The sequence below is a fragment of the Danio rerio genome, chromosome 25, assembly GCF_049306965.1.
Source record: "Danio rerio strain Tuebingen ecotype United States chromosome 25, GRCz12tu, whole genome shotgun sequence".
NCBI lineage: Eukaryota > Metazoa > Chordata > Actinopteri > Cypriniformes > Danionidae > Danio > Danio rerio.
This window is the reverse complement of record NC_133200.1, coordinates 23,926,743-23,952,500: the sequence shown is the minus strand read 5'-3', so window position 1 is coordinate 23,952,500 and position 25,758 is coordinate 23,926,743. Positions and strand designations below refer to the sequence as shown.

General features: G+C 35.8%; 1 protein-coding gene across 5 annotated transcripts in view; it reads right to left on the bottom strand.

Moving 5' to 3' along the window:
• Window positions 1-25,416, bottom strand: part of abcc8 (ATP-binding cassette, sub-family C (CFTR/MRP), member 8) — a 129,631-nt gene extending 104,215 nt beyond the window's left edge. For 2 of the 5 annotated variants that reach the window (XR_012399889.1, XM_005170687.6), the window contains exons 1-5: window positions 24,839-25,416; window positions 14,928-15,090; window positions 8,329-8,470; window positions 5,926-6,047; window positions 1,518-1,684 (exon numbers count right to left, since the gene is read on the bottom strand). Coding sequence is in view for 3 of the 5 variants with exons in the window: in XM_005170687.6 (XP_005170744.1) it covers window positions 1,518-1,684; window positions 5,926-6,047; window positions 8,329-8,470; window positions 14,928-15,090; window positions 24,839-24,862 (618 nt within the window). In the remaining 2 variants the exon portion in view is untranslated. 5 annotated transcript variants of the gene reach the window in all.
• Window positions 25,417-25,758: the final 342 nt, after the last annotated feature.

Below are 25,758 nucleotides of genomic sequence, written 5' to 3'. Positions count from 1 at the left end.
TTAGATGGGATTAGTCATGAATAATCATAATCATTGCCCAGCATTATTAATAGTTTAATATTAAAACAATATGTTAAAATAATAGCAATATTAAAATGTTTGGCCACTTTCAGATCATCAGTTGATCATTTACTAGTTTTTTTTTTTCTTTTTTGTTTTTGTTTCTAAATCTGAGGTACTTACTGTTTATGTGACTGTGCAGAGTTCCCTGTTTCATATTTGACAGCTCAATAGTAGTTTTACAAATCTAAACTTAGCTTTTCAGTAATCTACTTTTTATCACCCAGCCTTTAAAGTGGTCATTTTAAAACCCAAGGCTCTTAAAAGGTACCTATTATGCAAAACACAACTTTTATGAGGGGTTTAAACACAGTTGTGGTGACAGTGTGTGAATATAGCCAGCCTCTAATGGTAAGATGGAATTAATTAATTAACAACATGCCTCTGTTCAGAGTTCCATGGATTATACACACCACAGACACAGCTGTAGCTCATTCATTCATTCATTACCCGGACTATAAAGAGAGCACTCATACACACGTCTGTGCTGAGTCCTGTTTTACTGATTGTAAACATTATGACGTGTCTTCCTTGCCTTCAGTGTTTGAACCTTGCTTTGTTTTACGTAGTCTGCCTTCTGACCACTCGCCTGATATTTGACCACGACTGGATTACCTGTATACATCTGTTTGTCCCTGTGTTGCAAGCTGTTGCTTCCCTGACCAATCTCTGTGTAATAAACCCTGCATTTGAATATGCACCTCTGTTGTCAGCGTCCCAATCACATTACAATCTCATTTGAATTTAAAGTGACAGTCACCAAAATAGCACAATTTGGATTAAAGCCAAAAAGAGGCAGTTTCAAAGAGTTATAAAACATTATTTATGAGGTGTTTTGAGCTAAAACTTTACATATACACTCTAGGGCAGGGGTGGGCAAACTCGGTCCTGGAGGGCCAGTCTCCTGCACAGTTTAGCTCCGACTCTAATCAAACACACCTGCTTAAAGATTTCTAGTGATCTTGAAGCCACTGATTAGCATGTTCAGGTGTGTTGGATTAGGGTTGGAGCTGGAGTTTGCCCACCTCTGCTCTAGGGACATTAGATACTTATTATTTAGATTACATTTTGTTAAAAGGGACATAGTAAGTCCACAATTAAATTGATAATATTCTGAACCTTAAATAACAGGTACAGTCTAATGATTGCATTTGACTTCAGTGACTACAAGTTGATGAGCTAAAAAATATAACCAAACCATAAGAATAGGTGACAAAACAGCATGATACTGTATTTATAAAAAAAATACAACATAGAAAAATGACATTTTGGTTAATGAAAACTACAATTTAACTCGACAAACAAAACTGCATAACATTCTATGACTAGAACACAAATATATCCACTTTCCCTGACTTTGAATAAAATTGCATTATATTTCATGGCCTGTGGGAACCCTGATAACAACTGAGAAAGACTGACCAGGAACAGAAACCGCACAGACACACATTATTTACCCTACTGAAGATGACGTTGATTTCCACAGCCAGCAGGAGACCGTATAGAAGGGTAAGTAAGCCAGTGATCCCGAACCGCAGCTGTCTCAGTCCAATGCCGTGCTCGGTGTACTTGGCAAACTTGATTGTTTTAGAGACAAATGCCAGAACCCAGTAAATGAGCAAAGCTGTGAATGAAAGCCAGTGAATATAATGATGAATGACATCAAATTCTCTTCACACATTAGCACTAAAAGGCATCAATCTCTGCTGGTTCTGCTCAGAAGGCCAAATTTTGTTGTTCTAGCTAGATGTTCTATGATAAATATGGTTTGTGTCTTTTTCACAAAGTTCTGCCATCCCAAATAATAATTGCGGTCAATGGATATTGAATGCCCAGAGCTGCCAAAATAACAAAACCAGTGAATCGCAATTGGGTTTTAAGTATAAAAACAACACACACCAATGGGCCTATATAAACACTAGCACATTGACAAAATTAAAGGGCACCTATGATGCAAAATCAACTTTTGGAAGCTGTTTGGACAGATTTGTGTGTAGGTATAGTACATATTGGAATGATACAAACACCAAGTGTGAAGTGTCATTTTTTTATTTATTTTCCTGACGTTAAATCAGGATCCAAATCCTAATAATTTTGAGGCGCACCACAATGTGACGCAAGATTGTGGTTTTCCCCATCCACCAAATTGATTGACAGGTGTGTATTAACATGCCGCTGTAGTAACGCATATAAACATATTCACAGTATAGGCTTTGCAAAGAAACTGGAATTAAAAGATCTGTTCCAACTCTCTGTGATCATCTACACCCCCAGAATGACTTAAATTGGTTACATGTTTGTAATAAAGACAGTAAAATCAGCACAGACACATAGTGTCAGTAAAACAATATTGAGGTTATTCTGCAATACAGATATGCAATATATGTATAATACTGCTTATATGTTTTAGAATAGCCTATAGGACTAGGAATAATAAACAGCAGAAAGCGGTCACACTACTTGTTATACAAACAAGTGTGTTCAAGACTTTACATTAAAAGTAGAATAATATAATAAGAAATTATCAGTTTGCAACATCAAGAAGCATAAGGAGCTGTTTTTAACATCTAAAAATAAATGCAAGTGAATGAGATCAAATGTCTCGAGCCAAAAAGATTACAATGGCGACACCTGCTCATATGTGAAGAATAAGATCAATACAAGAGCAAAAACAGTGCAAAGTTAAGTGTGTGTGTGCATGTGTACTGCAAGCTTTGCAACGGCATTTGTGTGACTCAACATTCAGTAAGGCTTTAATACACTCCACTACAAATACATCAAGTAAACTCACTTGGTATTTTTGACTAATGAACTAGATCAGGGAATTATACATTAACGATCAGGGGGGTCAAGATTTTTGGTTATGTTCAGTAATATGCCTCACTGAACCAAATTTATAAATTTAATTCAATTACATCTAATTTATTAATCAAACTTGTTATTACATTTTCAGTGTTTCGAGGGATATTAATTGATTCTCAATGACATTTGTGACATTGAATAAACGGTGACCGGTTTGCTCTCCTGTACCTATAAATGGATGACCATAAAAGACTGCACAGATTTTTTATTTTACTCTTTAACCCCCATGTACGAGCCAGTGTATAAATATGCATCTAGTTTTACAGACACCAACAAACACTTTTTTTAAAAAAAATATGTTTTGTGAACACTTGTGAACTGTCTGTCGGTGCTTTAGATTTGCCAATTTCAAACAAATGAATTAATATTTTTGGCTCAAACATGCATTCACAGCATGTATATTAATGTATATTAAAGTTATTTATTCTTTTAATTATTAATATTATTAAAGATACAGTTCAGAGCAAACTATTTCCTAACTATTAAAGGGCAGACCCCCATACATCTTGTTTTGATGTCCTTCAGGGGGGGATCAAGTGTTAATTAGGGGGACCCCCCCCAAACCCCCCTATAATTCGCACCCTAAACTGGATTTCTGCTTCTTCCATGTTTCTGTCAATGACTGCTGTTTATCTTACATAGCGCACATGATGCAGTCACGCACATAGAAACAGTGAGTGGGGAGAACCAGCTCGTTTGTATTTAAAAGCACAGACTACAAAAATAGCTCCACTTTGCTCTGAGGCCAAATTGGGCATATTCTGCATTGTATAATATATAATCTGATGGGTGTTTTGAGCTGAAACTTTACCGATACATTCTGGAGACACTAGATTTATCTTACATCTTGTAAAAGGGGTAAAAGTGGGGCTCTTTAAAAATGCACTATAATGTTTTATCGTAATTTATTCACTGGTTTAATTTCAACATTTACCTACTGAGATGATGGGAACAATGTTTGGTAGCATAATCTAGTCAATTTTTGGTTCAAATTTGGAGATCGCCACATTAAGAGATTATCCTCCTTGTTCAGTCATGGCCTGTACTTATTTTTAAACAAAAAGGTGCCAAAAGGGTGTCAGAAAGCTTAACATGGTGCCACAAAAACCCCAATTTGCAGTAACTAATGGTCATGCTGTTTCGTAAATATTATATATTCAACCCAGAATTCACAATCAAATGGACAAAAATCAAAAGGTTGATGAATTTTTATTTGCATGTTGTTGTTTTTAATGTAACTAGTAATGTATAATAGTTTAGTAAATTTTTGGGAAATCACCAAGTGACCTAACCCCCCTTTAATCTTTAGACTTGTGGTTCGCAAAATGGGGGTCATGATCCCCTGAGGGGGTCTTTTGACAATTGGTGTGTGTGCGCTATTGTTCCAAATGTTTGTATATTCAAACCACCTCAGAGGATAGTGGGGGTTGCAAGTCACTGGCATTGAAACTGTTGTTGGAAAATATCAGTAGGACTGTAACCCATTTTTTGATCTGTGTAAAGCCATGTGTAGAAAATATTTTCTTCCTATATTACAAATGAATTTTTAAAAACGGCTGTAATAGCCTCATTGATGTGAGTCGTGCTTTAGCTCACTATATAAAAAGTTTAGATTACTCCATCAAAAGTGATTCGTTGTCTTTACTAAAATAGGGTGAGTAAACCTAGTACATTTAAGACTATTAGCTGACTTAAAAAAGTGAGTTGCCTTCAAATGAATAATTTCTATATAAAATAGTTAATCTATATGAATAGTTTCTCTGCTGCAGAGCCATCGATTGAACTGCATTAGTTATAACATGAATCACCCATAATGATGCTCTAAACAGGGTGGTGTAACAACTTCTTTAGAGAGGAATCTCATAAGTTCTTTGTGGAAATAATATTTTTTTTCCACGCACATGCATTTAAAATAAAATCCAATATTAGTTTTGCTAAAACATGCACTCATTTTCCATATTAGTTGAATATTTAAATGGCACATACTGTATAGGGCCTAACATTTACAATTATTATTGAGAATATTACATAATCTATTCTAAAACATAAAACCACTTACAAAAGTAAACACGTATTCTAATTTCATATATAAATCATATAAAAAATAATGAGGGTATTTATTTAAAAAAATAAATGTAATATGTATTATTTATTTAAAATCCTACCTTAATAATATTATTGATAATATTAATGGTGATTATGATGATGATTATTATTAAGTAGGATATTGTTTAGTTATTAAATTTTTTATTTATTTTTAAAGTCTACTTTTACAAATTGAGACATGCAAACCACTGCAGAAATGTTCTAACCAACAGGCCCATTGCATATACAGTAAAGATACTTAATAAAATACCTATATTGTAAATTAAAAGCATTAACGTATGCTATATACAATTTACAGCTAAGAGTGATGACTTTAATAATTTTTTATTTTTAATCATTCCAAGTTCTAAATGCTAGAATGTTCTAAATGATTAGGGCATATGGGGGGGATAAGTGGGACTGGAACACAGTCAGGAAACAAGTTTCTAACTACAGCTCCAGAGGTGTTGTTGCAAGTGCACAAGGTTCCGACGCAGTTCGTTGGAACGATAAATTTGGGAAACAGCAAATCAACAAACTATTTTTGTAACAAGGGAACTTGAGACCTTAGTTGGCTAATGATGGTTTTGGAAATGCACCCCTGAACTGAACTAATCTGAACTTCAACTCTGAAAACTGGACTGACACTGTTTCAATTTCCTAGAACTTCTATGTTAAGCTGCTTTGACACAATCTGCATAGTAAAGGCACTATAGAAATAAAGATTAATTTAATTAAATTAAAATGAATAAGTAAATGAACTACATGCAAAATTAAGTTGTCCATCACTTTTTACGTTAAGAAAAAAATAAAAGTAACTAGTCACTTTTTACAATATATGAAAAGCACATATGCTACATACAAATAAAAGAACACTCAATGTGAAACAAGAAAAGACATTATAAAGTTGACACATACTTATCAGGAGTTTGGGGAAGTTGGAGGTCTCTATGTTGTGGTAGTAGATGATTGATGTAATGGCAGCCATGAAGGCCAAGCATGAGGGCATGTAGAGGTGCAGGTGGACCGACTGATTAAATCTGAGAAAGAGAGATAGAAAAACAACAAATATCCATTTAGAAATCATTGCTAATGTATTAATTGGACTATGACCTTATTTACATTTCACTATTTTTTAAATGTATTCATTCATTCATTCATTCATTCATGCATGTGATTTACAAAGCAGATGCCCTTCCAGCCACAACCCATGTACTGGGAAACATCCATACATACACTTATACACTACAGTCAATTTAGTTTATTTAATTCACTATACTGCATGTCTTTGGACTGTGGGAGAAAACCCACACGAAGACGGTGGAGAACATGCAAACTACACACAGAAACACCAACTGACCTAGTCATACCTACTAAGCTCCATATTTGTATTTATTATTATTAATATTATTATTATTATTATAACTCCATAATTCTGAATTAACTTAACATACATTAAAAAAAAATAATAAGCAGATCAATGCTTGACAAATGATAAACATTGTCAATATTAATAAAGAAAGTCATTTTGTGCCATAAATAATATAAGAATGTTTGTTAAAGTATTGGTTGCTAAAACAAAACAATTGTATGACTGAAAGAAATATAAATAATTCCATTAAAATGGAGAAAGTTATTTTTAATGAATGTTTTAATATTTTAATCCTGTATACTACTGCTACTACTACTACTGATAATAATAATACAATTTTACTTTATTTTTTAACCAAATAAATGCAGTCTTGATGAAATTAGGATTTTTTTTTTTGAAAAACAAAAATATAATAATTACCAACTGCTAACTTTAGGTGTACTAAATAGAGCACTAAAACATATTGTAGTGTCATGGTATGGGAATCCAAGTGCAGATTTAAATGATTATTGTGCAGTGAAAGTGACAAAAAATACAAAAAAAATCTAAGTAACAAAGTAACACACAAAACAAACAAACGAGGAACTCATACAGACAAAACTAGAACTAGACTTAGACAACTATGACAAGATAAAGAGCAAGATCAGGAACACATACCACTAAAGACGACAACGACCAACTGACAAACAGAGGATGAATGGTTGAATATATAGTCCAGGTAATCAACGGTGAACGGAGACAGCTCTGGTTGTAAATCAGTGTATATGACAGAACAGGTATGTGCGCGAAAGAATGTATGGAAATGTAGTTCTTAAGCCACTGTAGTTCGCTGGGAGTAGCTGGCAGCGAACTACAGTAGAGAAGGAACAAGGGGAGGGATGGGAGGGTCAAACCAGGGTGGGTTCCGTGGGTCAGGTGCCCCGGCAGGAAGCCAGGGAGTAGCCAGGGGGTCGATCCCAAGTAGTGGGATCCCGTAGGAGACACAAGGCAGGGGGTTTTAGGAGAGCCGGCTGAAGAGGCAACTGGACAGGAGCCGGCGGGACTGGAGGCAGCTGGACTGGAGCCGGCGGGACTGGAGGCAGCTGGACTGGGGCCGGCAGGACTGGAGGCAGCTGGACTGGGGCCGGCGGGACTGGAGGCAGCTGGACTGGGGCCGGTAGGACTGGAGGCAGCTGGACTGGAGCCGGCGGGACTGGAGGCAACTGGACTGAAGTCGGCAGAGCAAGGAGCCGGGCTGGGGTCGGCAGAGCAAGGAGCCGGGCTGGGGTCGGCAGATTAAGGAGCCGGGCTGGGGTCGGCAGAGCAAGCTGTGGTTGTAAATCAGTGTATATGACAGAACGGGTGTGTGCACAAAAGAATGTATAGAAATGTAGTTCTTAAGCCACTGTAGTTCGCTGGGAGTAGCTGGCGAACCACAGTGGCATCTTGTGGACAAACACAGTCATGATATTGTAGTAAAATTTTTGTAATTATTTGAACTGAAAATTAAATGTAGTAAAAAAAATTTCATCCTTCAAGTCTGATATAATGTAAATAAATTAAATAAATACTTGAATGTATCTGTCATTATTACTATACTACTACTACTACTACTACTACTACTACTACTACTAATAATAATAATAATAATAATAACAATAATAATAATAATAATAATAATAATAATAATAATAATAATAATAATAATAATTATTATTATTATTATTATTATTATTATTATTATTATTATGAATGCTGTTGTTATTTATTGCTTATTTTTTTATGTTTTTTTGCATTAAAAAATGAAGGTTAATATTTCTCAATTGCCATAAAAAGAATGTCACAATCCAAAAAATCTTCTAAACCTAAAAAATTTGAATGGTCAAAATGACCTACAGTAGGTGTTGTTCTTCTTTATGACTGTCACAATATAAAGATAGACAGACAGACAGACAATAGATTCATCTCACCCATCAGAAACGATGCCCTCGGCTATTTCACAGACGGTGACAAACAGCAGAATGAAGGTGAGGATCCAGCGAAGGTTGTGTCCAGGGAAGTGCAGCCACGTGCTGTGATGGATATGAACCTTGGAGCTCTGACTCCCCCAACCTACAGTGGAATGATAAAATAAAGAAATAAATAACTTTTGACAGAAAGCAATGTGAAATATCCTTGAGGAATAATTAGGATTTCCATGCATCATAGTCCCTAGTAAAGAACAACATACAGAAAGCAGATTTGTTAGGCGTTTTTATGTGAAGTCCGAAATGTGCTATTTATTATAGCATTAAAGGGTCTATTTGTCAAAAAACATCTAGGCAATGCATTTTACAAGTTGTTGAAATATCACTGAGACGGATTTTAGCACTGATTTCTAGAAGTTCTGGATATATATGTAAGAAGATAATAACCTACATCAAACCAAACAACTACACAAACAGTGCTGCATATTAAAAGTGATTTTAGGGTTAGAGTTAGGAGATGATTATTTGAATTATATATTGAGAAATGATGCATATATTATGAAATGATACATTCAATTTCAAGAATTATCAAGACAGGATTTATATAAATTTAAAAGTTAGATTAATATAACATTTTCTGATTCCCTAAGAGTCGCTTCTTTAATGGCTGTGGTACATTTTAATTATTATACATATTAAACTAGAATAGATTACAAAGCAGGACTCAGAAAGGTTAAGGTTTCCAAGTGAAGGTTGCCATAAGTGTAATTCAATGACAAGGGAATTTAGAGGTAACTGTATTTTGATGCACTGCACAAATCTGTTGAACCACAATGAAATTAAATTATTTTTAGACGATAACTCTTTATAGGATACTTACTTAAACACCTTAAAACTCTGTTAAATCTGAAAAACGTTAATAACAAAAACAACAACAACAGCAACAATAAATTGCGAGATCCACAGGGTCAATATACATGACCGGGCTGCTATAACCACACCTTTGGTCAGTTGTGCCAATGCCAAATGACAGTTTTCGAAGGTGCCAGCAGCAAAAATCTGTATGTATTATTCTCTCATGAGTCCACCTTCACTGTCTTTTCCACATCCGGGAGAGTTAGTGTATGGAGAAGCCCTGAAGAATCGTACCACCCAGGTGGATCAGTGATGGTTTGGGCTCCAATATCCTGGCAAGTGCATGATCTTCTAATTGTTGGTGGGATGGAGTTCCATTCTTTAGCAGCTTTCACTGAAAATACTGACTGACTGAATTTACTTTTTGAGAGGAATAATACAGTCCCCTCTTTCATCACCTCTAGTCGTTCTGTAAGCAGTCGTTTTTATATTCACAAACTGATTTAGTGGTGAAGTCGGGTTATTTAGGGTCTTAAACATTAAACAGATATGTACATATTTAATTAAATTTTCCCAACTAAGCAGGTTGTGTTTCTTTAATATTAAACAATCGTGAAATTGAACTGATTTCTTATTAAGAGTTTTCATGGACTGTTTGTATAATGATTCAAGTGGCTTCAAAGTAGTAATGCTTGGGACCAAGTGGTTAAACAATAACTGATATGAGAAATAATTATTCATTCATTCATTCATTCATTCATTCATTCATTCATTTTCTTGTCGGCTTAGTCCCTTTATTAATCCGGGGTCGCCACAGCGGATTAAATCGCTAACTTGTCCAGCAAGTTTTTACGCAGCGGATGCCCTTCCAGTCGCAACTCATCTCTGGGAAAGATTCACACACACACTACGGACAATTTAGCCTACCCAATTCACCTGTACTGCATGTCTTTAGACTGTGGGGGAAACCAGAGCACCCGGAGGAAACCCTCGCGAAGGCAGGGAGAAAATGCAAAATCCACACAGAAACGCCAACTGAGCCGAGGTTCGAACTAGTGACTCAGCGACCTTCTTGCTGTGAGGCGACAGCACTACCTACTGTGCCACTGCCTCGCCCTGAGAAATAATCATGGAGTGATAATAGATTAGGGCAGCCTCACGTGACATCTGATCACTAATAAATCAAAAATTTGCTAAACTGAATCTGACACGTTTACAAACCTTTTTAACCTGAGACTTAAATGAAAAATTTGAATTAAAACTCCAAGGTACTTGCACTCAGATACAACTTGTAATCTTGGCTAATTCTTGTATCATTATAAAATTCAAAAGAATCATAATTCCATACTATATAGCACGCTAAAAACAGTATGCGAGCCGAGTGGTATATCGGAATTCACAGAATTCGAAAATCAGTATGCAAGAAGTACCAGGATAAACTAGTACTTCTGGCGAGATTCTGAAGTGCACATCCAATGGAGGCTGCGCTATTACATAATGCACTGGGAGTAATGCAGCGCAATTGATGTGGGTAGGTCATGTGATGATGGCAAAAAGGCAGATGTTGTACGTCCGAGTTACCTTCATACTACTCACATTCATACTTTATAGAATGTACTTCGAGTACTAAACTGTCGAGTAGTAAATTCAAATTCAAAAGCAGTACTGCCTGAGTAGTAGCCGAAATCAGATTTAGCCACAGTCTACTTTGATTAATATAATGCACACTTGCTAAATGACAGAATGAAATACACAAAACAAAAAAGTAAATAAATAAATGAGTAAATCAATATATAAAAGTTAAATATATAAACAAGTAAATAAACAAAATAAGCAAGCAAACAAACAAACAAACAAACAAACAAATAAATAAATAAATAAATAAATAAATAAATAAATAAATAAATAAATAAATAAATAAATGTTTTTTGTTATTTAATTAATCAGACAGTATTCTGAATCATCTGGGAAATCAATAAAAAGTTTGGTACTAGGTGTCAGGTTAGTTCCCTGACCCACTGACATTAGTGGGATTGTTTAATGTCGTTCTGACTCCTCTGGTATGGCAAATCGACTGTCATCCTTCCTGTAACCGGACTCTCTGACAGCATGATGGCTTCAGCTGTACATTCCACCACTAAGGTCACATTTGTTTGTCTAAAATAAAAATGCTTTCCAAAGTGGATTGACACACACTATGCTGGTCTCCCTATGTGGTTGGCCGAACGCATTACTGATGCCAAATGATCAATTATGCAGCGTTTATTTTCGTAATGAATGAGCCAAATGTTCTGAAATGTATTCAAAGACATCATTTATCATTTCCTGTTTGTTTCTCTCATCCTTTCACACACAAATCATCACTCAAAAAGTAGACGACTATATCTATTTTTATGGGTGTAACTTTAAAGTACACAAAAAAACAGTTCAGTGTGTTCCTTTTTCTATGTTTTTCTGGATTTGTGATTTATAGTTATGTGCTTGAGCGCCTGATGTGCGTGAGTGCTTGTGCGCATTTTACTCAAGCACATTAAACAGTAAATCCTGTAAAATTTCAAGTGGTCTCTTAACTTTTCATATATATATATATATATATATATATATATATATATATATATATATATATATATATATATATATATATATATATATATATATATATATATATAAGCCCCCCTGAATTATTAGGCCCCATGTTTATTTTTTTTCCAGAATTTCTTTTTAACAGAGAGCAGATTTTTTTCAACATGTTTCTAAACATAGTAGTTTCAATAACTTATTTCTAATAACTGATTAATTTTATCTTTGCCATGATGACAGTAAATAATATTTTACTAGATCATTTTAATTTTTTTATATGTATATATATACACTTTTAAAGTGAAAATGTTCACAGAAATTCTCTCTAGGTCTTCATTTCTCAAACAAACTAATAATCTGTGAACACTGAAAATCTTGCCTGAGGTTGATGTAATGCTGTGTGACATTATTTACAAGCTGTTTCATTGACATATTTCATAATATTACATAAGCAGTGAGCAATTTATTTATGTTTATTTTGTGCTTAAATTATTATTTTTTCAATCCAAGGTCATTCTGAAGAGCAGTTCCAGTAATCAGGTAAGACAAAAAAACAGAATCCAAAAGATGAAGCGAACGAGTTTTATAATGGGGCGAGAATGCGGTGAAATCCGAAAACACGGTCAAAATCAGACGAGGGCTTTTCTTTTTCTGGATGACTTTTGCAAATCGTTGCTTGGGTTTAGGGGAGGAGGAGGAGGAGGAGGGTGGCTGGGTCGGCCATCATTCAGTTAGTCAGTCGGACAGACGACAATAGCAAAACAAATAAGAAAACAATAGCTGTACAAATAAGTACTTCCCGGGACGTATTTCGCGTTCTCCAGAAAGGTCTGCTAGGCTACATTTCCAGAATGAGCCTGGGTTGGTTTTTTTAATCATTTTTTTTAAACACTGTTATGAATGTATTAAAACATGTGCTTGTTTGTTGTAAAATTTCGCAATAATGACAGAAAAAAATTATTTGTGCATCTCCTGACTTCCATATGCAGCCATGCTGCTGTTGCAGATGGTGTATAATGTGAAACTTTCATACCCCTTGGTTTCAATATTTCATGCATACATTGATTTCTGACTCAGTTCATTGTTTCTCAAGCATGTTCAATCTACCTGTTAAATCATTCATTCATTCATTCATTCATTCATTCATTCATTCATTTTCCTTCAGCTTAGTCCCTTTATTCATTAGAGGTCACCACAGTGGAATGAACCTCCAACTCATCCAGCATATGTTTAACATAGATGCTCTTCTAGCTGCAACCTAGTACTGGAAAACACCCATACACTCCCATATGCACACACATACACTACAGACAATTTAGTTTATTTAATTCACCTATACTGCATGGGTTTTAACTGTGGGGGATATCAGAGCACTATGGAGGTAATAATATGCCAAAACAATCTGGATTTAAATTGTGTTCATTTGAATTATTGACAATTTTAATTTAAAAAATCAGAAATTTTAAATGCTGTTAAACGTTTTTATAAAATGAATTTGAATTTCTTCATTTCAATCTGAATTTCTTAACTTGATTATTGAACTTCTGAATTTTTGAACTTCTGAATTTTTTAAGGCGGATAATTTTTTTATATAAGTATTTTCAATTTCAGAAGTTTTTGTGTTCTGAATTCGTAGACTGCAGATATCCAGTTTTGTTAAAATACAGTTTCAAAAATTGAGAACATCAAGTTCAATATCCTAAAATTCAAAACCACAAATTCAGATCGTGAAATTCAGATTCAGCAGAAAGAAAGTCAGGGGTGATCAACAGGGAAAAGTAGACGATTCAGTATTCAAGTTAAGAAATTTAGGGTGCTTTCACATCTGTAGTTCAGTTCATTTGGTATGGATCGAGGGCAACAAATGATACATTCTAGCATTTTCTGCTGTCTTTGGGTCTTTTTCGCTCCACACTGATTGCTTTGGCCCTAACCAGTTGAAAAGAACTAAAATGCAGTCATGTGACAAAATCAACAGGCTATTGAACATATTTCCTAAACTGCTTATCAATTGGTCAGAATTTACATTCGGCAAAATGCCAATGGTACTCCCGCAGGTAAACAAACTGGCAGACACAAACATCGCTTTTGAATATGGAGGGACGACTGTGCTGGCTGATTGTATCCCTGCTCATAGTATAAAATATTGTTTGTATACATCACTTTAGACAAACTATACATTTTGAGAATGGAAAGAGACTGCGGCTAAAAAAATGTTTTAAGGCATTCCAAACAGCGAAGACGCATCGCACGTCCCTTCAGGAGGAGGTGTGAATTAATTTAGCGACATGGTCATCTTCTGGAAATATTACCAACGATCCATCAGGTAATGTTTTTCTCTCTCTCTGTTTAATGTGCTGTAAACAAATATTTTTCCTCCACATCCCATAATGCACAGCGCATTGGCATACGGCAACTGGAATAGTCCAAAAAGGCACAGTATTTTTTTACGGTTGGGTCTGTTTTAGTTCGGATTGCATTCTCACCACAAGCGAACCGCTCCAAGTTTCGTTTGAAACCTTCTTCAATGAGGTCTCGGTATTCTTTTTTGGTCCGCTTTAGGTGCGCACTTGAGTGCAATTAATACATTTACATCCTGCCCAAACGAACCGTACCAAGAGGGAAAACAAACTCTAGTGCGATTTAACCGAACTAAATAAGGCAGGTGTGAAAGCACCCTCAAAGTCAAGTTGAGAAATTCAAGTTCAAAACATTTTTTACAGCATAATAAAATTCAGATCTATTTAATTACAATTGTCAATAATTCAAATTAAAACAATTCAAATTCAGATTGTTTTGGAATATTAACAGCTCCATAGAACACCCAGAGAAAACCCACACCAACACAGGGAGAACATGCAAACTCTACACAGAAATGCCAACTGACCCAGCTGGGACTCAAACCCAAATGCATTACTCTGCTCCTTTTAATTGATTGATCCAAAACTATTGAATTTAAAGTATTTAAAAAAGTACATTATAAGTAACTGACCTGAAAATGAAAAGTAATCTCTTACTTTACTTCTCCTGCAAAAACGTAATCTAATTATAGTAACTAGTTACTTTGTAACTAATTACACCCAAAACTGTCTGTTAGCATAATTACATTAAAGAGAGATCTGTCACTCCAGCATGCGCTAGTTCTCTCACCTGTCATTGACACTCACCGATGAAGAGGATAGGAAATGTGATGAAGAGCAGGAAGACGTGCGGCACCACTGTGAGGGCGTCCAGGAAACAGCCGTTGTTCAGGACTCCGGCATCCACGTTATACGCAGCCGAGTTGTTGTCGTTGCCGCAAAACGCCAAGGACATGGTGGTGTCTGGTCTCTGTGGTGAATCCGGCAGAGGGGAAAAGAGATAAAAGAGATCCTCTCAGTGCATTATCTGTCCACAGAGAAGCCGTTACATCCTTGCTGTAGGTGGAAGGATATCAGCCAGAGTGTATCGCTAGACAGGTAGAGTGCAACAACGACTGCGCTTCTGCATGGGATGAGCACATCCAAACAGTCCGACAGGGGGACGCCTGCATCGGATTCCAGCGGCAGAGCCACGGCTCACGGGCATGCTTTAAATAACCCGCAGTAGCTTTATGGTGTTAAAACACAAAAAGCATCTCTGCTTGCGTGATCGGGATGCGATCTGCCGGTGTTGCGGTGATCAAGAGCTGAGAGTTGACCTTGTGGGAGGATTGCTGTATGGCGGAGTGTGTGCATGAAAGTGTGATGAGACGAGAGAGAAGGAGAGAGAGAGAGAATGATAGAAGAGAGAGGAGATGGGATGGGGGGGAGGAATTGCATTGCAGGCGGCACTGAAAAACCTGCACGCACGTCACAGTGAGGTTCACGCCATGAGATGTTAAACATGTTCATGATGTGAACTGACTCACCATAAGCAAAGACTGTTTTAGCAGGATTGTGAGGGCATTCACAAACAAAGGAAACTATGGAATAGCTCAAGGACGAAAGGCTAAGGATTGAGGTCACACAGAAATAATGATTTGAGGTTTTTTTTAAAGGCTGATGTTGATTTTTAGAAGGTAATGTGGCTCAAGTTTAACAGTTTAACCCTTGTATTGTTCGAATTTACTACCCTTTTCTTGTGTTCGTGGCTATTTTTGACTTCCATTATAATCGCATTTTATGAATGCAAAGTCATCACACCAAATAATTATGCATTCTTGAATGTTGGTGGTTTTCCCTATTGGGAAGTATGGATGCAACGATTGTAGATTTTGGTTGTCCGATTATAGTCAATCACAGTTTCATGGTAATCATGATAATTATGCATTCATTTATTTCAAAACTACGGTGGCCGGGAAGTGCGAAACAACAATTAAAAGTTTAAAACACTTTAACAAAGCTCGAGACAAATTTACATTTTGAAAAACATGTTTACCTATCATCAGACACAATTACATAGGAAAAACAAATTTACCAAGGACAAAACAAATTTACATTACCGATGTCTGGTACATTCTACGTCACTTCCGGGGTGTGGTACATTCCCTTTCCGTAGGGAATCAGTAATCGTAAATTTGTTTCGGGATTTGTAAAAGTGTTTTGCATCTTGTTAATTTGTTTTATAAAATGTAAATTTGTTTTGTCCTTGGTAAAATTGTTTTTCCTATGTAATTGTGTCTGATGATAAGTAAAAATGTTTTTCAAAATGTAAATTTTTCTCAAGCTTTGTAAAAGTGTTTCAAACTTTGTAATGTTGTTTTGCACTTCCCGGCCACCGTACAAAAAAAACACTACTAGTTTATTTAACTTATTCTCCGCCGACGAGCGGGCGCTGCCATTTGCATCTTTTTGGCTCAAGACTTCCGGTCTCATTCACTTCCATTAATTTTTTGACGTTAAAAACTGCTCGTTACGCTGCTTGATGTTGCAATTTGATATTTTTTTATTATATTATTCTACTTGGTCTGTATAGTCATGCAAACATTTGTTTGTAGAGCAAGCAGTTTGACCATTTTCTGCCGTTTATTATTCCTAGTTAATTCTTCCATAGGCGACTGAATCGGAAGTCCTAAGACAATCGCAGTAACAGGCACACTTCCGCATTTTAGAATAAGGTCAATACAATTCCTTATATTTTAAAGTGTTGTTTATTGCTGCTTAGTAACCAGTAGTGTATATGCATAATTTCAGTCAGCCAGCCCCAGGGTTTCCTGTTAATTGTCATCCTATACAAAATCCCCACGTTTAAGATCTAATTTCCTCGAAAAACAGCACTACCTGGCTGAAATCCGATATTTAGCAGACCAAACAAGAAGCACTACATTAAATTTTATTTTTCCACAGTATGTCTTTAAAATATGGAAATTAATTTTACCCCAATATTTCTGCGCTGGCCTGCTGCTAATGACGCCGCCTGCTGTTTTTCATCTTTTTTAAGCTTTAACAACCAAATGGACGGAAGTCTATTTAACTAATTGTATTTGAATTACATTACAACATCAATGCGGTAAAAGAAACCTTCTGAAATTGAAAATAGTCACATAAAGTTTTTACAGGAGGGTGGGGTTGGGTCAATAGACGATGCCATCATCCATCGCCGATGGCTATTAGACATCATGCTGCTGAGCCGGCATCGCGATCCTTTACCCCACCACTGTCGCAGCAGCAACCCACTCATGAAAAAAACACACTTAGGCCACGTTTACACTAATGCGTCTTGGTTTTAAAATGGCATTTTAGAACAAAAACCTTCTACGTCCACACTGGCGTTTCATTAAGAATTTCTGAAAAGCTCTCCGTTCACTATATACTGCTGAAAACGTACATCACATGACCACACACACACAAACACACACACACACACACGCGGTCATGCGCTGCAGCATATGTACGTGTCTGAGCTCCAGCAGTCAGTGGGTGCTTTGAGCACAAAACCCCAGAGAGCAGTACACATTTATCAAAAATGTACCGCTGGATCGCGTCTCACTTTAGTTGTTAAACGTGATATTTAATTAGTCTTGTCTCTATCTAACGACTCTTCAGTCTATTGAATCTATAAGGTAACGTGTCACAGCGTCAGTGCACTGCTTCAATCTTTCGCTTTCACACTTGTACTTAGTAATTTTAGTGTAAACCTCAAATACTGGTGGTTGGTTCCTGTTGGTTGTGCACCAAGTTTGTCGACGCCATTATGACGACACAGATCACTCTGCCTATTCATCATGTCCCACGGAAAAAGTGATTGACAGGTGGTAATTTGTGATTAACCTATCTTTATTTCTTTCTGATTTGGTTATATGTTAAACAAAGACTATGTGGGTCAGGTAGTTGAAAAGGTTGGCTACAAATATTTAATTTGCTATGAATTGATTAATAACTTATTTATTATTTATTTTATTATTAAATAATTCACAACAGCCTATGACGATGATGCCTTTGTCCATCACAATGCTTTACATTAGACATCAAACGATGCCAAATTGGTCGACATCGCCCAACCCTACCAGATGGTTGAAAAACACTAGCTGTGCATATAACCCATTAATACAGCACAAAGCAATAATATAAACATAATAATAATTTAATTCGTTTATTTTTTTGTCGGCTTAGTCCCTTTATTAATCCGGGGTCGCCACAGCAGAATGAACTGCCAACTTATCCAGAAAGAACGCAGCGGATGCCCTTCCAGCCGCAACCCATCTCTGGGAAACATCCACACACACATTCACACACACACTCATACACTACGGACAATTTAGCCTACCCAATTCACCTGTACCACATGTCTTTGGACTATGGGGGAAACCGGAGCACCCGGAGGAAACCCACGCAAAGGCAGGGAGAACATGCAAACTCCACACAGAAACACCAACTGAGCTGAGGTTCGAACCAGTGACCTTCTTGCTGTGAAGCGACAGCACTACCTACTGCGCCACTGCCATGCCCCCATAATAATTTTTACACTGGAAATAAATGAAAAAATTTGAATAAATACAAATATATATTTCTTTCATTAATTCATTTTCTTTTCGGCTTAATCCAGTTACTAATCCGGGATAGCCACAGTCATATGAACCGTCATGTATATATTTGTATAATGCAAATCTAAGTTATCAGTATTTGCCTTTTAAAGAGAACAAATGTAGTCAAAGGCTGCTGAACCTCGGTCTCAAAGGCACTTTTACTATATTACAAAATTGTTTAGTATTTTTAATTTTGTATTTTTTTATCTTTGGAGTAGAAATGTTTATACTCCATACAAAGTATGAAGCTGATCGGGCCAGTTCTTGTCACGTGACTCGTGGTGCGCTCGAGCCATTCTTTCAGCTAGGAGCACCTGGAGAGCATGAGTAAATGAATAAAACAAATTTAACTTTGCAAAAGATGCTACATATGAACGGCCCTTAGTTAATAGCCTGAGCCATAGTTAATCCAGTGTGTGTGGATATTAGCCTTTGTTAAAAAGCCTTTACGATTAATTAACTGTGACAAATGAAAGCGCGGTTAATAGTGAAATCGGTTAATCGTTGCATCCCTGTTGAGAAGAGATAAAGTTTGTCATTGTAACTGTCGATAATTAGCTAGCATCATTAACCCAAAAAGGTTTCTGGCTTTTATACAGTATGAAGCTCTGTGGAGTAAAACAGCACATTATAGTATGCATGCATAAATACACTTACTATGTTTACTATATTCTGAGAGCTGAGCTGCTTATTTTTTATTTGCACCACTGTAACTGATGATCAACAGTAAAAATCACAAATTTTACCTCTTCCCAACAGGGAAACCACCAACAATGAAGAATACATGATTATATGATCATGGCTTTCAAACCAAAAAATGTCATTATAATGGAAGTCAACAGGGCAAAACCGCCCTGAGCATAACAAGGGTAGTCAGTTTGCATAGAGTATATTGTTGAGTTTTTGAAAAATTCCAAAGCATTTTCCCAAAATATGTGGCAGAATAGGATTTGTCACCGAAAATCATTCTATTTTCTGAAACACAGAGAAAAATGTCACCAAATTAAGTCTCAAAATCACCTCAGAGTGGATGAAAACATCCCCAACAGCATGCAATTGTTAAAGCAATAGTTCACCCAAACATTTTAGTTACCACATAATTCACTCACCCACCACAAACTTTGGCTTACCCGTGCTGTGTAATGGGGTTGGATAGTGGCTTTTATTTTGAAGCTTTCAATAGCACATAAATATAAGCATGCAAAACCAACCCATACACCGCTAGAGGATTAACACATGTATGATGAAGCAGATGGATGTGTTTTTATAACAGATATATTTCTAATTGTAACATTTTACACTTCACTCAATGACTTCTGGTAGAAGTTGAATGCACAACTGACATATACGATGAATGAAGCAGAGCAGTATACTCTATACCAATATACAGTAACAACAAGCAAACTAGTTTCCTTGTTTGTTGTCATCTTCTGTGGTAAACAAACTGTGTGGCAAGTGGTTGCCGTGAGACAAATCTATTCCCAGAGCTTCCCCTACACATGTGTCAAGAGTCATATGTCATATAATGTACGTCAGTCATGCATAACATTTATTCTGCCACCACCAAAGTAATTGATTGGTTAATAATTTAAAAATGTGAAATAATTTTGGTAGAAAAACACATCAATCTGCTTCATGAGACGTGTGTTAACCACCTGGCAGCATATTGGTTAGTTTTACAACAGATTTATTCGCTTTTGGAAGCTTCAAAATAAACGCCACTATCCAACACTATTATACAGCATGGAAGAGCCAGGATAAAATTTAAAACTACTCAGAGTGTGTTAGTTTGACAGAAAACAAATCACCAAGGATGGCTTGAAGGTGAGTAAATTGAGGGGTCATTTTCATTTTTGGCTGAGCTGTTTCTTAAAATTAGATTTATATTATTTTTACACTTCGCAATATTTACTTTAAATGCAAATTTTATAAGCTATGGCTCCAGATGTTTCATACTGTTTATATACTGTTTATATATTTTTAAATTTGGATAAATGTTGCTACTACTACACTACTACGGAGTCAATCTAGGGCCATATATATATATATATATATATACTTACATATATACTTGCAAAATAAAAAAGAAGTTTTGCAAACACAAAAAAGTATTGAGCAAAAAATAAAAATACAATGCAAATCTGCAAAAATCGCAAAGCAAAAATTAATGTCTGACAAATAAACATTAATTTTGCTATCAAAAATAAAGAACTGCAAAAGGAAAATTAAGTTTTGAGAAATAAAAATGAAATGTGCAAACTAAACAAGAACTGCAAATAAAAATCAAGCAGTGCAAAGAAAAATACTAAAATATTTGCCTTTTAAAATATTTTCCATTTAAGTAATGTCATCACCTGGATACACAGTATCACTGAGGTGGTCTAACAGCCCAGTATGTCCTGGCCTGCCATAAAATGCCCAAGTTCCTTTGTCTCCGCCCCCTTGTCAACTCAGGGCCACAAAGAGAAACATGCAGAAACATTAAGTGCAAAGTAAACAACAGCATCACAAACTCAAGGTTGACTAAAAAGTAGGGCTGTTTGATTAATCAAAATCGAATCACAAATCACAATTTAAACATTGTGATTAGCTAAATAACAAAAGGCTGCGATATGAAATAAATATTGCTTAACTTCGCCCACCAAGAGCAAATGCGTAACTGCCGTCTGTGTGGGACAGTCTTACTAGCCAATTGAGTGAGCACGCTTTTATTCTGCCCAATCAGAATTTTGCAACCGAAGTATGCTGAACACCCACAATAAAAAAAACTAACAGAAAAGCGCAAATGAGTGGGATGATGGTGTCTGCCACTTTCGGATCATTAATAGACTAATTAATAAAAATAAAATAAACAGCATGTTGGTAGATGCGAATATCTTGGTTTCAAAGCCACAGACACCATACAAAACAAGGTCATTTGTAATCTGTTGTCGCAGAATTGTTTCCACAGCATGAGGAAATACAACAACCAGCACCTAAAAAAGCACCACAGGCTTAATATCTTTTAAGTTCCTTTTTTTTCTTCCATTTTAGCAGTAAGAAGCTTCGATACAGATTATTGAGCTGAAGCTTGGCTACAAAATTAAATCGCAAATCAAAATGAAGTCGCAATATCTGTCAAAAAAAAAATCACAATTAGATATTTTCCCTGAATCACACAGCCCTACTAAAAACTAATTAAAATGAGCATTGCAAGTGCCTGGACAGGTTTTGTTATGACAATGTTAAAAACTTTTTTTGCAAATATGTTGTTGGGTTTTTTTTTTGCACTGCTTGATTTTTGTTAGCAAATTTCATTTTGTTTCTCAAAACTTCATTTTCCCTTTTAAGTTCTTTATTTTTGTTAGCAAAATTATTTTTATTTTTCAAAAGTGTATTTTCGCTATGCGATTTTTGGAGACTTGCATTTATTTATTTATTTATTTTTGCTTAAAACTAATTTTTTTTGTTTACAAAAAGTTTTGTTTTATTTTATTTATTTTTTATTTTACTTTTATTCTGCAAGTATATATTTCCCTAGATTGACTCCATACTATAGCTGCAAAATTAATCGGAAAAATTGCGATCTCAATTCAATCCTACACACAATCTTAAATCATCTTTCCTACAATTCAGCCAATTATATTTTCACGGTCAGGAGAGAACCATAAAGGCAGTCGCACAAGTCTTCACATTGTTTTATATGCATTGTTGCTCAACAAAATGGACACCTTCAAATGGTGTTGAAAGAGTCACAAACTGTATTTATAAGGTGTAATTTACCCAAAAATGTCATTTCTGTCTTCATGTAATGACCTATTCACGGCTGCAAAATCACACATGAGCTGACCCACTGTTTGTTTACTACTGAGAGGATGCGTGCATGCCCACCGATGATGTCTGCTTTAGTGAACAGAACCTGCATAGGCTGTGAATGACAGTTAACAAATTTGTAAATAATGTTTTGTTTTTTCGCACAGAATGATCTGGAAGTATGATTTTCAAGTACATTTTCATGACATGAGCCGCACTCGGCAGTGAAAGTGAAACCAAAACCGCGCACATCATATAAATGATCATATTGCATTTTAAAGTCATGATTATGACAAGCATTTTATATGTTTTATCTTTCATAGCGAACACAAAGTGTAGTGAATGAAATTAATTGTTTAACAGTATCGGTTTAACTACTCTAGCCTACAGTATACAATGTTGAATATAATGCAAGAGGGAATCTGATAATGACAAATGTCTAATTTTATCAGTGAAAAAAATGTCTGATAATTTTCTCAATGACAAATGACAAACATATGTCTCAAACATAATGATTAAACATCAGCATTATGAATAAATATATTCTGATGTAATCACTTTACTGTGAATTAACAACCAGGACGTATTTAAAGTCATTCGAAGTCTATACAAAATGTAGCATTTTACCAACAGTAGACCTACACCTAGGACTAATATTATTATTGTTGTTTTACCATATAATAGCCTACTATATGAACCTTTGTTTTACATTTACAGAATTATGAGAAAATTGTGATGTTGATTTTAAGCAAAAAAAAAATCGCATTTTGGCCAGAATCGTGCAGCCCTACTCCATAAACTACTGTACATGTCTATAGACCATTACAATACAAGTACAGGCTTTTCTTAAACACTCAAGGCTTTGTTAAAATAAATCTCAATTAAAAGTAGCTGTTTGACAAATTACACCTTTCAGTGTGTAGACAGCCTACGTGATCCATACAGATATTAGATACTACAGTGTTTAGGGTCTGCGACTTATCATTACAATCCAATGTAAAAAAAACCCATACAAATACTCTGATATCCTAATGACGGTGGTGAGAGGATAAAGTTGATCCATAAGATATTCAAGGGGAGACAGACAGATGTGGTGTGTTATGGATGTGTTATTTCAGAAAGCCAACGTGCAAATTGACTCTATCTGCTTGAAGTGCATTCCTGTCACAGTACATTTAAAAAATAAACAAGGTAAGCAACCTCATTTTTAATGTTCTCGGACCAGCAGATGCAGTGGAGCGGAAACTTAAATGCACTGCCATCATTTAATTCCCATAAAGAAGCATTTGCTGAAGATTAAATGAGTAGCATGACTCTATAATCTGCACCACTCGACAGGTCAATCAAAAGTGGGCCTTGGAGTATATTATTTCAGTCAATATATATTCAATTCCCTGTGAACCAGAAATGTCTGATTATTTAACTACAGTACTGCGATGTGTTTCCAATTGAGACAGGAGTACGAGGTTTTATTTTAGCGCTCTCCTTGCCATCTTTTGCTCTCAGCAAAGATTACCAAAGCAATGTATTCATCATCAACATCATCATGGATTAACTTGGTTTGAAATAATTTGCAGCACAAATAGTAATGTGATTTTACAAATAAGTAATGTGCCTATTGTCATCTTGTGTGTGCATTAAATTCTGTGAACGGTAGTTCACATCAAGCGTCCTTTATTTACACCAGATTAAAGCTCTTAGTCATCAGGTCATTGAGACACTCTCTGTTAGTGTGCAACATTATGAATCTTACATCATGAATTCAAGCCTTATTAAATACATATATATATATTATTTTTTTCCATTTAAATTCATTTATTTGTATTTAATGTCTCTTTGTAAAGCTATATAATTGCATATTTCCGCAAGCACTGTAAAGAAAAGTTGGCTGTAGTATATTGATTTTTGATCTTTTGAGCTTTACCCCATTTAAACACAGGATTCATTCTAAATTGAGTGCGCATGCGCAGAACATCTTTCACTTGCTTTCATTCACTGAATCCTGTCGAATCTTGTCAAAACTAAAAAGGTGTTGAAATTTAAAGCTGTAAGTAGTCCCGTGGGTTATAAAACGACATAAAGCTCACGAAATTGACATGGGAGAGGAGGTCTTTCCCGCAAGCAAGAGCAATGTTTTGGAAAAAGCTCGTAAGGTTTTCTTAACAACTTCCTCACAGAAAATCAGTTAAAAAACAAGCAGCACATATGCTATTAACGATATAACGTCGTGTAAATGCAAATTTTCAACGTAATATAACATCATAAACATTTCTAACCCAAGCCACAAAGAAACTTGCATACCGGTCTGTAGCGTGTGATCATCATCTTGAAATTCCAGTCGTAAACAAAATTGCGACTTCATATGATGGTGTTCAATCCAGTCCAGAGACCTCGTCGTTCAAAAAAAAGCGCCTAACTCACACGGGAATAGGTCAGGAATAAAAAACAGCTGAAATTTGTCCGTGCGTCTGCCATATGGTTCGAGTTTACCTCAAAGGAACTAACCAAGGTGCTGAAAAGAGCCGTCACAGAATCCGACAGTTTCAAATTCCCAAACATCGATTTGAAAGTTGGTCGAGGAATCCAGTTCATTCAGACGTCACGTACACACGCGCGATACAAGCGATCAATCACTGACTCAACACTGCTCAGTAAATCACACAAAAACGAATACCGTAATCGGTGTCACGCTGCAAATGCTTGAAGTATATGTAATGATAAATGATAACGAGCATAACCTCAAATATATGATGTCGAATAAACGTAATAAACCTTGGATTAATTAATATTCAGGCTGATATTTAAAAAAGAAGCTAATATTCTTGCTTTCCTGCAAGAATGCACCCTACTAATCATCATTCGCTCTGCGTATATGGGCCAAATTCGACAGGTGCTGAAGATAATACTAGTGCGAACTAACCAATCGGGTCGTGGGTAAAGGGTGTCGTCAGCACAACACACCGCCTCCCTATAGCTCAAAACAAAGAGACACCGCCATATCATCAGTTGCCATACATCACCACTCTAAAAAACAATGAGTTGTTCATTTAACCCAGTGGTTGAGTTAAAAAATAGTTGGTGCGTTGTTGGGTTATTTATTAATAACTCAACCAGTTGGGTTAGATATGTGGTGCTTTTGAGGTTGTTTTGTTTACCTTAATTGGGTTATTTATTTAATAACTCGACCAGTTGGGTTAAAATATTTTAATTTCAACAGTCAA